The sequence below is a fragment of the Copadichromis virginalis genome, linkage group LG7, assembly GCF_057382275.1.
Source record: "Copadichromis virginalis isolate Kocher_CV1m ecotype Utaka linkage group LG7, C_Virginalis_male_GT1.1, whole genome shotgun sequence".
Taxonomy (NCBI): domain Eukaryota; kingdom Metazoa; phylum Chordata; class Actinopteri; order Cichliformes; family Cichlidae; genus Copadichromis; species Copadichromis virginalis.
In genome coordinates, this window is record NC_140624.1 from 62,697,634 (window position 1) to 62,710,560 (window position 12,927).

Genomic DNA, 12,927 nt, shown 5'->3' on the forward strand with positions numbered 1-12,927 from the left:
GTTTTTTCCCACACCCTTTCGACTTTCAAACCTTTGTTGAAGTCTCATTCATTTCACTGCTTCTGTACATAGCCAAACCTTCTGGTCCAAATCATTTGAGCTCCTTTAAAGGTTTTGATGAAGTAAATTAAGGTGAAGTTAAGTTTTTTTTTAAGTAACTATAGTATTACATAAGCAGCTTCTACCATTGACATTACCCTTCATCAGCCACTAGATTTTTACTCCCAGATGGCATGGATGTAATTAGTGTGCCAAGTATGTAAGTGTAAGTAGTGAACATAAGTTAGCAATAAAGACACTGCAAGAGATTTTTAGGGGACTTTTGCCTTTCATGATTTTTCCACTTTGAAATGGTTTACTTCCAGATTAGATTTCTTTTTTATACGTCAACAATTTTTGGATGCTGTTTTCCTTGTTGGGCTTTCCCTTCCCATCACCAGGCAAAACTTGCACCATTTGTGTTTTTTCTGTTGCCACAACAATGACTCAGATGGCTAGTAGGGAAGGGGGGCGTGAAGGGGTAAAGTGAATTCGTGGAATACTGTAGTGTTGCTGTGTGTCTGCATGGGTCTGTTTTGTGTAGTGTAGAAAGTGCTGCTAAGGTTCAAAATGTGTTACTTAAACATTGGATTAGTTGGTGATCCCATTTAAGGTTGGGAAATATGTGTGTTAGATTCTTTCAGTGGGCTAATCCAATGGGACTAGTAGCAAAAACCACCTGTTCTGCACTTCTTCCAATCCTTCATCCTGTATTTAGTTGTGACTCAAACCATTAACTTACAGATGACATCCACTGAACGTGACACAGTGAAAACAAACACAAATAGAGACTGCATCATTGCTTTTGCAGGGGGGGCAATTAAATGAACATAATATATACAAAAATCCAAAGAACTGGGGTTTATAATGAATCTTTTTTTTAAAAACACATAGATGTAAATAGTTGCTGTATGTGTGACAATGTTTTGTTTAGACTGGCCCACTGGTTAATGAGGAGATGGTGTCCATACTGTACAAAGATTATCATCAGTATAGTAAGATTGCTCTCATTTTGTTTGACTACTGTTTTTCACTCTCCTGACTCCATGCTCTTCTCAGAATCACCGACTCCGGGACCACTGGATGAAAGCCTGAGTGACCTCACAGATGTGGCCCCGTCTCGCAAACGGCGCTTTCGTCACCTCAGGGCCCCAGAGGCTGCAGTAAAGCGACCAAACCCAGAGACATCTCAGAGAAAAAGGTATGAGTGTCTCTGCGCTGCCTCATTCACATCAAGATCGCTGCTGGTTATGCTGCTGTACTTCGTTTTGTATTCAGAGTAGCTCCTCCAACTTAACATCGCTGCCTTTATAGTTTCAAACACATCATCTAGGTCTGTTAAAATGTGTTCAGATGTGACAGGGAGGGACAGCTCCACCTGAAATAACACATTCTATATCAATCAACTTGATTGTCATAATTCACACATCTCCCTCTATTGCTGAGGAACTAAAATCAAAACACAAAGAGCTTGATCTGTTTTTTAATTTCCCAGTCCTTTCTGCTGTGTCATATTTTCCTTTCCTTCACATCCATCATCCCTTCTCTTCAGGGGTGGATCCAGAAGGGTGGCATGGGGTGGTATGTGCCACCCTAAAATGATCTCTTTCCACACCAAGTGCACCCTAGTTTTGCATATGACAGTGTTGTTTATTAAAATAAGATAGCATTAACACTTTGAGCGTAGTTACAGTTAACAGTGAACATAAATTCTAAAACTGAATATATTGCATAGTGTCCACCCCCTGCACAATTAACAAGTGGTTCAGCCCATAGCGCAGAATGGCTTTTTGTTTTCAGTAGCATGTGATGCCTATGATTGTGCCAGAGCACATTTTGAACAACACCATGGGAATTTCAGATTTCACACAGGTGGTTGGATGTTACACTCTGGAAATGGAATGAAGGTGAGTGTTACTAACCCTCTGGGGTCCACGGACATGCCACACCTCCAGATCACATGACTGATATAAGCTGACATCAAGCTGCAGCCGCGCAGAGTCTCAGCCAGTGTTTAAAGTTCTGACTTCAAAGTATACACCGGTGTTTAAATTTTAATGACAGGCCACTAAATCCAGAGTTTTATGATTAGAAAGCATACATAAGCAATGCTTTTTTCTAAATACTATTGTCACGTTTTTTAAAAAGCATTTACTAATGACAGCGCAAAAACAGTAAAGAAAAAAAAATAGCCACCTCTTTCCTATTGGTGGAAAAATGTACCATGTCGACCAATTAAAAAAAAGTCAACACGTGGGATTTGGTTGTTTAGGAAGAGGGGCACGTTTTGGGAGTGACGGCGGAGAGACAGAGCGAGCGAGTGAGTAAGACAGAGAGAGAGAGATATCAATAGCGATTAGATTTGGGAGATTTGTGACGTTGAGCGTGGAGTGTGTAGTTAGTGTGTTGCGTTGTCTTGTGTAGTTAGTCTGTTGTGTAGTCGTTGTTTTGTTTTGTGTCAGTGAGGGCCCTAATGACTTATTGTGACACCTGATTGTTCTCTCAGTTCAGTTAGAGTAGTATTTTTAAATTGTTGTACAAAAGACAGCAGGTGTATTGGTTGCATTTTTAGATCAATATTTGGATATGTTTACAAAATGTGTGCATAAGGTTTCCAAAATGAACAATTTATATTTGCATTTCAAGTTATAAAAATAATTTACTAAACATGTCTGTGGTTTTTACAGTAAAAAAAAAAACTACTACTAGGATTTTATTGTCTTTTGTGTGATTTCAGATGAGTTGTGATAATACAGTATGTCAATGAAAAAATAACTGTAAATTTAGACACGTGAAGTTGTGCTGAAAAGAATGATTCCAAGCTAGGCAAACAAATAAAATGAAGCAATTTAAAGGTGAAATACAAATGTAAAATCAAAAGGAGTCAAAAATAGCCAGTTATATTTTGGACCTCAGAGGGTTAACTCAACAAATCATGAAAAATTAGGTGTAAAAGTTTGTTCATGACAGTGCAAATTTCTGACGTTTTGTGGAACAATGAGATTTTTTTCTAACAAAAAACGGTGTGAAACTCAAGTTAGCTAGTTGAGCTACATATTTATTTATTTATTATACAGGCTATACAGTACATAAAATCAAAATTTGCACGTATTATGTAACTAAAATGTTTAATTATGTGGGCTACAGAAAATAATTAAGTTATAGACTATATTTATGGAAAAATGTGTATACTTACTGCATTTGAATCATTTTAACCATATGTAACCACCTGCATATGTGTTTAGAAAAATAAGGCTTTGATTTTGCCACCCCATTTGTTTTCCTTCTCACCCTAAGAAAATTTCTCTAGATCTGCCCCTGATCTTACCCCTTGGTAGTTACTTTAATAAAAAATATCAAACATTCACTGTAGGGAATCATCTTTATGCTGTGTTATTAAGCCCAGTGTGTAGAGACAACTAAAGGAGGCCCCTACTGCCTTGCTTTTAATTTTTAAGGCACTTTTTTGCACGGAAGCCACATCCTTCTTCTATATACAGTCTATGCAATGTGCAGATTTGGATAAATGTTTGTAACACAAATTTTGGATTAGGATTCAGATATGTGTGTTCACTTTTAAAAGAACGTGCTTTATTTTTACATAAGTGGATAATATTTTTTTTCATAATCAACCCTTTTAATATCTTGGATATCAGTGAATGCCGTTATTGTCTGGTTTGAAGACAGTTTGGAGTGCGGCTGCTAGGATGGGGGTGGGGGATTGTCAAAGGAGGTCTAGCATGTGAAGTGAGGAGCCAAAGAAACAATTGTGCAACTCTCTTCTATTCTCCTCGCTGTTGTTTCTATAGCCCCTCTTTTCAAGCTCAGTCAGACCATCACACTGCTCTGAAAGCCCCATTGCTGCACATCCAAAACCTCTCAATACCATTGCTCTTGTTCCCATTTCGTCCATTTGCCAGCTTCTTTTGGAGGTGTCTGTTTAGAAAATCATGTCTCAATCTGACATTGTTTCTGTAGCAGTCCCTACCAACAGAGTAAATATACTGTGTCCAGGTTTCTCAGAGTGCCAGTGACTGTAAAACACATGCAGATAAGTGTTGCCATCCATTTAAAGCTGCTGTCAGGATTTGGTACTGCTGCCCATTACCAGCTCTGCCTTCTCTAACAAGAAGCAGCAGTGAGCTAATGTACAGTTGTAGCTGCTGGATGTTTGATCACTGCAGTGGCTGCTAAAACTGCCCCCCTCTGAGCTGGCACACACAGCAGAAAAGAGGCCCTTCTCCTGGTAGTGGCTATTAACCACTGTTACCTCCACAGAGAAGATGGAGACCAGGATGAGGAAAAGTTAACATAGTAAGAGAGCCACATAAACAGAAGCATGGCTGGCAATGTAAAAAAGTGCTCAGCATTTTGGGAAATTCCTTTTTGTGTCACTTAACCTCACTGTGACTCCAGCAGCACCAACCAGGTGTATAAAAGCAGTCAAGTTTGTATTTAACAAAATATTTATACTTGAATGATATATAGATTAGAGATCAGTGGCTTAACAAAGAACCCATTTATGTCAAATTGGTCAGGTACAAGGACTGAAAATGTGTGATAAAGCAGGCAATGCCAAAAGGAACAATTTTAAAGACCTACAGGAAGCTGGAGAACTGTTGCTCAAGAGCACTTGAGCACAAAAATACAAGAAAGTCTGACTCCTTGGATACAAACTGTGAAGAAGTGAGTTTTTCACAGTACTGCAGGCTAGCAGCTGTTCTGCTCTTTGCAGTAAATATGTATTCCTACAATAAACTAACCAATTCCCATATTCTCTTCTTTACTTCACTAATACACATATTTCTAACCCAAAACTCTTTGTTTGATGAAAGAAAGAAGGATTTCTCAGTTCCTCTGAAAATAAAGAGAGGTTTTCAGTTTACTACCCCATCTCCCTCTCCTGATCTTTGAACATGTGGTTGGGATATAATTGTTTGTGTACACAGAGGACTGTTTTCCCATGAAAGGAAACTAAAAGAAAGTTACAGTGAAATCCTTCCTCCCTTTTACACATGGACTGGTTCTGTAAACGATCAAATATCGCTCCAAGCCATCACAGATAGTCACTACAAGCCATGGCACTGTGAGGGTCTCACAAGTGTTTTCATTTTGATTTATACTGGGATCAACACAGATTTAATACATTCTTTGTCGTTTGAAAACAGTCTAATTCATATATATATATATTTTCTCGATATTTTAGGTTTAAAAAATATGGGGTGGCTGTAGCTCAGGTGGCAGAGCAGAGCAGGTCAGCCACTAATCAGAAGGTCGGTGGTTCGATCCCAGGCTGCCTCCTGGCTGCATGCCAAATATCCTTGGGCAAGATACTAACCCCATGTTCGCCTACTGGTGGTGGTCAGAGGGCCCGGTGGCGCCAGTGTCCGGCAGCCTCGCCTCTGTCAGTGCGCCCCAGGGCAGCTGTGGCTACAATGTAGCTTACTATCACCAGTGTGTGAATGGGTGGATGACTGAATGTAGTGTGAAGCGCTTTGGGGTCCTTAGGGACTAGTAAAGCGCTATACAAATGCAGGCCATTTACCATTTAAAGCGTCACAGTCTAATTAGCTAATTAATCCAAAACACCTGCATAGTGGGCTTTTAAATGGTCTCTTAGAAGAGGTTGGATGTTCCCAAAGTGCTCTATCAAAGCACATTAATAGAAAGTTACGTGGAAGGGAAAGGTGCACAAGCAGCAGGGATGACCACAGCCTTCAGAGGATTGTCAGGAAAAGGACATTCAAAAGTGTGTGGGACCTTCACAATGAGTGGACTGAGTTAGTACATTAAGAGCCACGGCACACAGACGGATCCTGAACATGGGCTTCAAATGTCGTATTCCTCTTGTCAAGCCGCACCTGAACAACAAACATCAGAAGCATCTTACCTTGGCTAAAGGAAAAAAAGAACTGGTCTGTTGCTGGTCTAAAGTCCTCTTTTCTGATGAGAGCAAATTTCGCATCTCATATGGAAACCAAGTTCCCAGAGTCTGGAGGAAGAGTGGAGAGGCATACAATCCAAGATGCTTGAAGTCCAGCGTAAAGTTTCCACAGTCTGTGTTGATTTGGGGAGCCATGTCATCTGCCGGTGACGGTCTACTATGCTTTATTAAGTCCAGAGTAAGCGCAGCCATCTACCAGGACATTTTGGAGCACTTCATGCTTCCTTCCGCAGACAAGCTTTATGGAAATCCTGACTTCATTTTCCAGCAGGACTTGGCACCTGCTCACACTGCCAAAAGTACCCAAAACCTGGTTCAATGACACTGGGACTACTGTGCTTGGTTGGCCAGCAAACTTTCCTGACCTGAACCTCAGAGAGAATTTATGAGGCATTGCCAACAAAAAGATGAGAGACATGAAGCCGAACAATGCAGAAGAGCTGAAGGCTGCTAATTAAGCAACCTAGTCTTCCAAAGGCTGATAGCATCCATGCCATGCTGCGTAATTCATGCAAAAAGGGGTCCAAACCAAGTACTGCGTACATATGTATGATCATGCTTTTTAGAGGTCCAACAGTTCTCTATTTAAAATCCTTGTTTTATTCATTTCATAAAATGTTCTAATTTTCTGAGATTTTGAAATTGGGGTTTTCATAAGCTGTAAGCCATAATCATCAAAATAAAAAAATAAAGGAATGAGTCTATATCATATTTTAGTTTGAACTTTTAAGTTGAATTATTGAAATAAATGAACTTTTGCACGATATTCTAAATTTTTGAGTTTCACCTGTGTACGTACACACACACACACACACACACACACATAACTCTCAATGGTCATGAGAATTTGCATATTAATAATCAAGGAACTGACCTGCCAGCCCATTGTTCATTCAGTGGTGCTAGTTTCAGTCATTGTGCAAATATAAGATTGGGGAAACCTGCTTTCAGCTGAGGCTGAAGAAGTCACTTGGATGAACATTTCTCCCACTGAAAAAACTATCTCCTGATGAACAGAATCAACGTTTTGGGATATGCACCAGATAAGTTTGATTTTGCTACATAGAGAAATCACATTATAAAACAGCTTTCAGTTTTTGATGTATCGGCTGCCTAATGTGCCTTATCTACAAAGCTGTAGTCTTCAGTGGAAATGCAGAACAAAGGTTTTGGACATTATCCTTGTAAATAAAGTTTCCAGGTGGGAATGCTGCTAAAGTACTTTATAAGGAGTTCATACGCCTATGGCTTTGCCAAAGTTAACCAGTTAGATATAACACGCTCATTAATGGCAGAGGTTGTATGCCCCCACCCTCCCGTCACTCCCACTTTCTTGCTAAGCTAATATATGTTTCTATTCATCAAGATGTAGCACAGAAATGTGGAGACTCTTAAAGCACTAGTGTGACCAGCTGGCCCACATTTGTGTTTTCCTTATCACTTTTTCTCCCTTGATCCCCTCTTGATTTCTTTTCTCTGTTACCCATTGAGCTTTCATGATCCCCTTTTGTCCTCTCTTATCTCCACACTTAAACATCACATGGTGTCACCATGGTTTCTAAAAGGCTGATCATTTAAATTTTGTGAGCCCTTTAAATCTTTTAATGTAGCATAGAACCACTGTTGGTAGTCACACGAAGAAAAGAAAAATTACAAAACCAGTACTTATTGATGAAACTATTTCATGTTTTGGGGTTTGTTTGTTTTTTCTCAGAACCTCACATGAAGATGACCTGCACCACCTGGGTTCAGGTGGCCTGTATATTCATATTCAAATAACCACAAAGAGAAAAATATACAAGAGACACAGAAAGCCGCAGAGTCAAAACCGGAAAGGCATAACAGTGAGAAGAAAGAATCATGACAGACGCAGAAGCAGGAAACTTCTTATGGACAGGGGCGTATCTAGAGAAATTTCTTAGGGTTGCATGGAAATCAAATGGGGTGGCAAATCAAAGCCCCCCCCCCCCCCCCCCCCCGTTTTTTTTTTTTTAAACACATATGCAGGCCTGACAACAGGTGTATCACTCCTCCGGTTTTCCACCTCAAGACGGTGTTTTCATTGCAATCTGCTTTTGTGACATTCATTAGTACCCTCACTGACACAAAACAACGACCACACAACACACTAACTACACACTCCACGCTAAACCACAAATCTCTCACATCTCAAAACTCGCTTTCTCTCTCTCGCTCACTCCTAAAACTTGCCCCTCTTCCTAAACAAAGAAATCCCACCTGTTGCTATTTTTCTATTGGTCGACATAGTACATTTTTTTTCACCAATAGGAGAGAGGTGGCTTCTTTTCTTTCTTTACAGTTTTCGGGCTGTCCTTAGAAAATGCTTTCTCTAGCATTTCTTCCTGCACAAACGTGATGATAGTATTCAGAAAAAAAGCATTGCTTGTGTATGTGTGTGTGTGTATATATATATATAATATAATATAAAAATTGTAAATCTGGGTTTAGTGGCTTGCCATTAAAATTTAAAACTGGTGTTCACTTTGGAGTCTGAACCTTCAAAACAAGCTGAAATAGAGATTCAGGGTGGCTGCAGCTTGTTGCTATGTCAGCTTAAATCAGTCATGTAATGTCAGGTGTGTCGTGTCCTTTGACCCCAGAGTGTTAATAACATTCACCTTCTTTCCATTTCCAAACAACCAACCACTTGTGTGGAATGTGAAATTCCCATGGTGTTGTTCAAAAGGTGCTCTGGCACAGTCATAGGCATCACTTGCTTCTAAAAAAAAACAAAACCCATTTGTTAATGGTGAGTGGGGGGGCACTATGTAATATATTCAGTTTTAGAATTTATATTCAGTGTTAACTGTAGCTACCCTCAAAGTGTTAATGCTATCTTATTATAATAAACAACAACCCCTGAGCAAGGTACCGTCCCTACACACTGCTCCCCGGGCGCCTGCTTAGTGGGCTGCCCACTGCTTCACTGAGTGAATGGGTCAAATGCAGAGAAAAACAAGTAATTTCCCCATGGGGATCAATAAAGTATCCATTATTATTATTATTATTATTATTATTATTATTATTATTGTCATGTGCAAAACTAGGGTAGCACTAGGGGTGGCAAGAGATCATTTTAGGGTGGCACATGCCACCCCATGCCACCCCTCTAGATCTGCCCCTGCTTATGGATTAACTAGTTTAAAGTATAAAATGTAAAAAATATTCATTGCTTGATGAAGCTAAGTTTTAGAGACCTTCAGTGTGACCTTCAACCAAGGCAGCTCACTGTCTGGGCATTATTTCCTTTTAGAGCTCAAATGTGACATGATATTTAAAACCCCTGTGTATCGTTCCCTATGTGCTTGTAGGTAGAACAACAACCGTATGAAACATAGTTTTAAAAAGCTCGATATTGATTTACTACAGCTTTAACCATGTCAGAGGTCAAATGTGACATTATTTGTCAATTTTTCACCAATAAATCATAACATTTAAAATATTGCATACAACAGCTATGATGTATATAGACCGAATGCACGCTTATGCCACAGGAAAAAAAGCCTGCTTTGGGGAGGTAACATCATCAGACTTAAAAACTGGTGGAGAACATGAGCCTCTATGTTGAAATGCACAAAAACAAATAGAAGTAGTGATGTGTTTGATGTAGAACACTTAAAGTAGGGGAATTGCTGGGCCACAGTTATACACACGCACACACACATTGCCCATGTGTTTCTTGTCTTGTGTCCTATAGAGCACATGACATATTTCCTGTTTCAACAGGCAAACGGTCCTGTAAACCAGTCTCATTAGCCCACTGACCTCTTTTCTGTGTGTGTGCGTGTGTGTGCATGTGCGTGCGTGTGTGTGTGTGTGTGTGTGTGTGTGTGGTTGACAGGAATGACTCCCCTGCAGGATCCAGTAAGCATCAGACTCCACGGCTCTCTGCAGATGCTGCAGCAAGTTCTGCAGTGGAAGACCTTTTTGAGGAATTCTGATGTTCCACGTCTGCACCTTATAGACGTAGACAAGACCACAGCAGTGAAATGCCAAGGCATCATATTTTTATTGTGATTGAATGCATCTAGTGCTGTATCTATATGGAAGGATAAAGCACTGCAAAAAAAGGCGTTCAATGGATGCTGATGAGAGAAATGCTTGGTGATTCTTTATAAAGCACTGTAGAGGTTGCTTTTTTTTTTAGTAAAGTACACTAATGACCAATGTTTGGAATAGTAAAAATAATAAACATGTTTTTATCAAAGTTTACATTAGCTCAGGACTTCTTTGAAATGTATTTTTTCTGATATACTTTGCAGGCTACACATCAACAACTAATTTTGATATTTGTGTAAATAAAAAGTGAAAGCAAATAGTTAATGGACTGATTCTTACATAATTTTCTACTCTTCTGGAGCACTTAAGCGAAGCATCTATAAAGCACTTTTAGTGCTTTCTGTCTAACATTCACACTCCGATGGATACATCAGGGTTAATATCTTGCCCCAGGATATTTGGCAAGCCACCAACCTTTTGATTAGCAGAACTGATCTAACTCCTAAGCCACCCGGGCTGTAGCTTAGGACTTGAACAGCCAGGGATCAAACCCACAACCTATTCATCAATACAATTACAATTACTTTTTTTTAATTTGTCACATACACAGTATAACATATAGTGAACATGCAGTGAAATGCTTGTGTCCTGAGCTGCAGACAGGCTGCAGCTGTAGCCGTGCCATTCCAGGGCTGGTTTTTAGCAGTAAGGATACCCACCTGGTATCGTGTATAATCTGGGTTGTCTGTGAAGGTTCTCAGTCATCCAGGTCATCGTAGTCAAAGGAGCTTGCAAAGAAAAGCGTCTGGACTTCTTTAAGTTGCTTGAAGACGTTTCACCTCTCATCTGAGAAGCTTCTTCAGTTCTAAGGTCAAATGGTGGAGAGTCCCAGATATAACCTAGTGGGAGTAACCCCCCACAGAGGGACAAAAGGACCCCCTGATGATCCTCTAATCGCCTGAGCCAAGGTGTGAAACTGGGTGTGGGTCCCAATCAGCCAGAGTTTCGGGTGTGTTCATTGTGAAACCTGGCCCCACCTTATCATGCGAATTCCTGAGGTCAGATGGTCCAGGATGTGAGTGGGCGTTAAGGCGTCTGGGAAGGGATCTCAAAACTGGATTATAGATGGCAGAGAGTTGGTGTCGTAAACCCCCGCCTCTGTTCAAAGATGGTCGCTCACAGTGGACATAGATGGCTTCTTTCACTCCTCTTTCAAACCATCTGTCCTCTCTGTCCAAACTGTGAACATTGGCATCCTCGAAAGAGTGTCCTTTATCCTTAAGATGCAGATGGACTGCTGAGTCTTGTCCTGTGGAGGTGGCTCTTCTGTGTTGTGCCATGCGCTTGTGAAGTGACTGTTTGGTCTCTCCAATGTAGAGGTCTGGGCATTCCTCGCTGCACTGTACAGCATACACCACATTGTTAAGTCTGTGTTTAGGAGTTTTGTCTTTCGGGTGAACCAGTTTCTGTCTGAGCGTGTTGCTGGGTCTGAAATGCACCGGGATGTCATGCTTGGAGAAAACTCTCCTGAGTTTTTCTGATACACCGGCTACATAGGGGATGACAATGTTGTTGCGTCTGTCCTTCTTATCCTCCCTCGCTGGTGTCTGGTCTTCTTTTCTGTGCCTCTTTGCTGACTTTAAGAACGCCCATTTAGGATAGCCGCACGTTTTGAGTGCTTCCTTTACATGTGTGTGTTCCTTCTTTTTCCCTTCAGGCTTAGAGGGAACATGTTCTGCCCGGTGGTGTAGGGTCCTAAGTACTCCAAGTTTGTGTTCCAAAGGGTGATGGGAGTCAAAGAGGAGGTACTGGTCCGTGTGTGTGGGCTTCCGGTAAACTTCGATGTTGAGTTTGCCGTTCTCTTCAATGTGCACAGCGCAGTCCAGGAAAGGCAGACAGTTGTCCTTTGTGTCTTCCCTGGTGAACTTGATGTTCTTATCCACAGCGTTAATGTGCGCAGTGAAGGATTCCACTTCTTGTGTCTTGATTTTGACCCAGGTGTCGTCCACATATCTGTACCAGTGGCTGGGTACTCTTCCTTTGAAAGAGCCAAGAGCCTTCCTTTCTACTTCCTCCATGTAAAGGTTGGCTACAATAGGTGACACGGGGAGCCCATGGCACAGCCATGTTTTTGTCTGTAAAAGCCTTCGTTGTATTTGAAATATGTAGTGGTGAGGCAGAGGTCTAACAGTGTGCAGATCTGATCGGGTGTGAAGTTGGTCCTGTCCTCCAAGGAGCTGTCTTCTTGTAGTCGTTTTCTGACAGTCTCCACTGCCTCCGTGGTGGGTATGCAAGTGAAGAGAGAGACTACATCAAAGGACACCATGGTTTCATCTGGATCCAGGGTAAGTTTCTGGACCTTGTCGGTGAAGTCGGTGGAGTTCTTGATGTGGTCTGGGGTGTTCCCCACAAGAGGCGCGAGGATGGTAGCAAGGTGTTTAGCAATGTTGTAAGTGGCTGAGTTTATGCTACTGACTATGGGTCTGAGTGGGACAGCTTCCTTGTGGATCTTAGGAAGTCCATAGATGCAGGGTATGGCATTCCCTGGGTAAAGGCGGTGATATGTAAGGCGGTCAATAATTTTGTCCTTTTCAAAGTCTTGAAGGCAAGCTATAACTTTCTTTTTGTAGCTGCTTGTGGGGTCTCGCTTTAGGGCTTCGTAGGTATTGTTGTCACTGAGGAGAGTAGTGATCTTTGTATGGTAATCTGTAGTGTTTAGGACCACGGTGCACCTTCCCGTATCAGCTGGTAAAACAGTGCATTTCAGACCCAGCAACACGCTCAGACAAAAACTGGTTCACCCGAAAGACAAAACGCCAAAACACAGACTTAACAATGTGGTGTATGCTGTACAGTGCAGCGAGGAATGCCCAGACCTCTACATTGGAGAGACCAAACAGCCACTTCACAAGCGCATGGCACAA

The 12,927-nt window shown here is 41.2% G+C and overlaps 1 protein-coding gene across 1 annotated transcript in view; it reads left to right on the forward strand.

The window, feature by feature from the left end:
• The window catches only part of xrcc4 (X-ray repair complementing 4), a 39,698-nt gene extending 29,482 nt beyond the window's left edge, over positions 1-10,216 (forward strand). The window contains exons 7-8 of the mRNA XM_085464652.1: positions 1,099-1,240; positions 9,846-10,216. Coding sequence (XP_085320778.1) covers positions 1,099-1,240; positions 9,846-9,945 — 242 coding nt within the window. The 3' untranslated portion in view covers positions 9,946-10,216. The remainder of the gene's footprint in view (positions 1-1,098; positions 1,241-9,845) is intronic.
• The last annotated feature ends 2,711 nt before the right edge of the window (positions 10,217-12,927 follow it).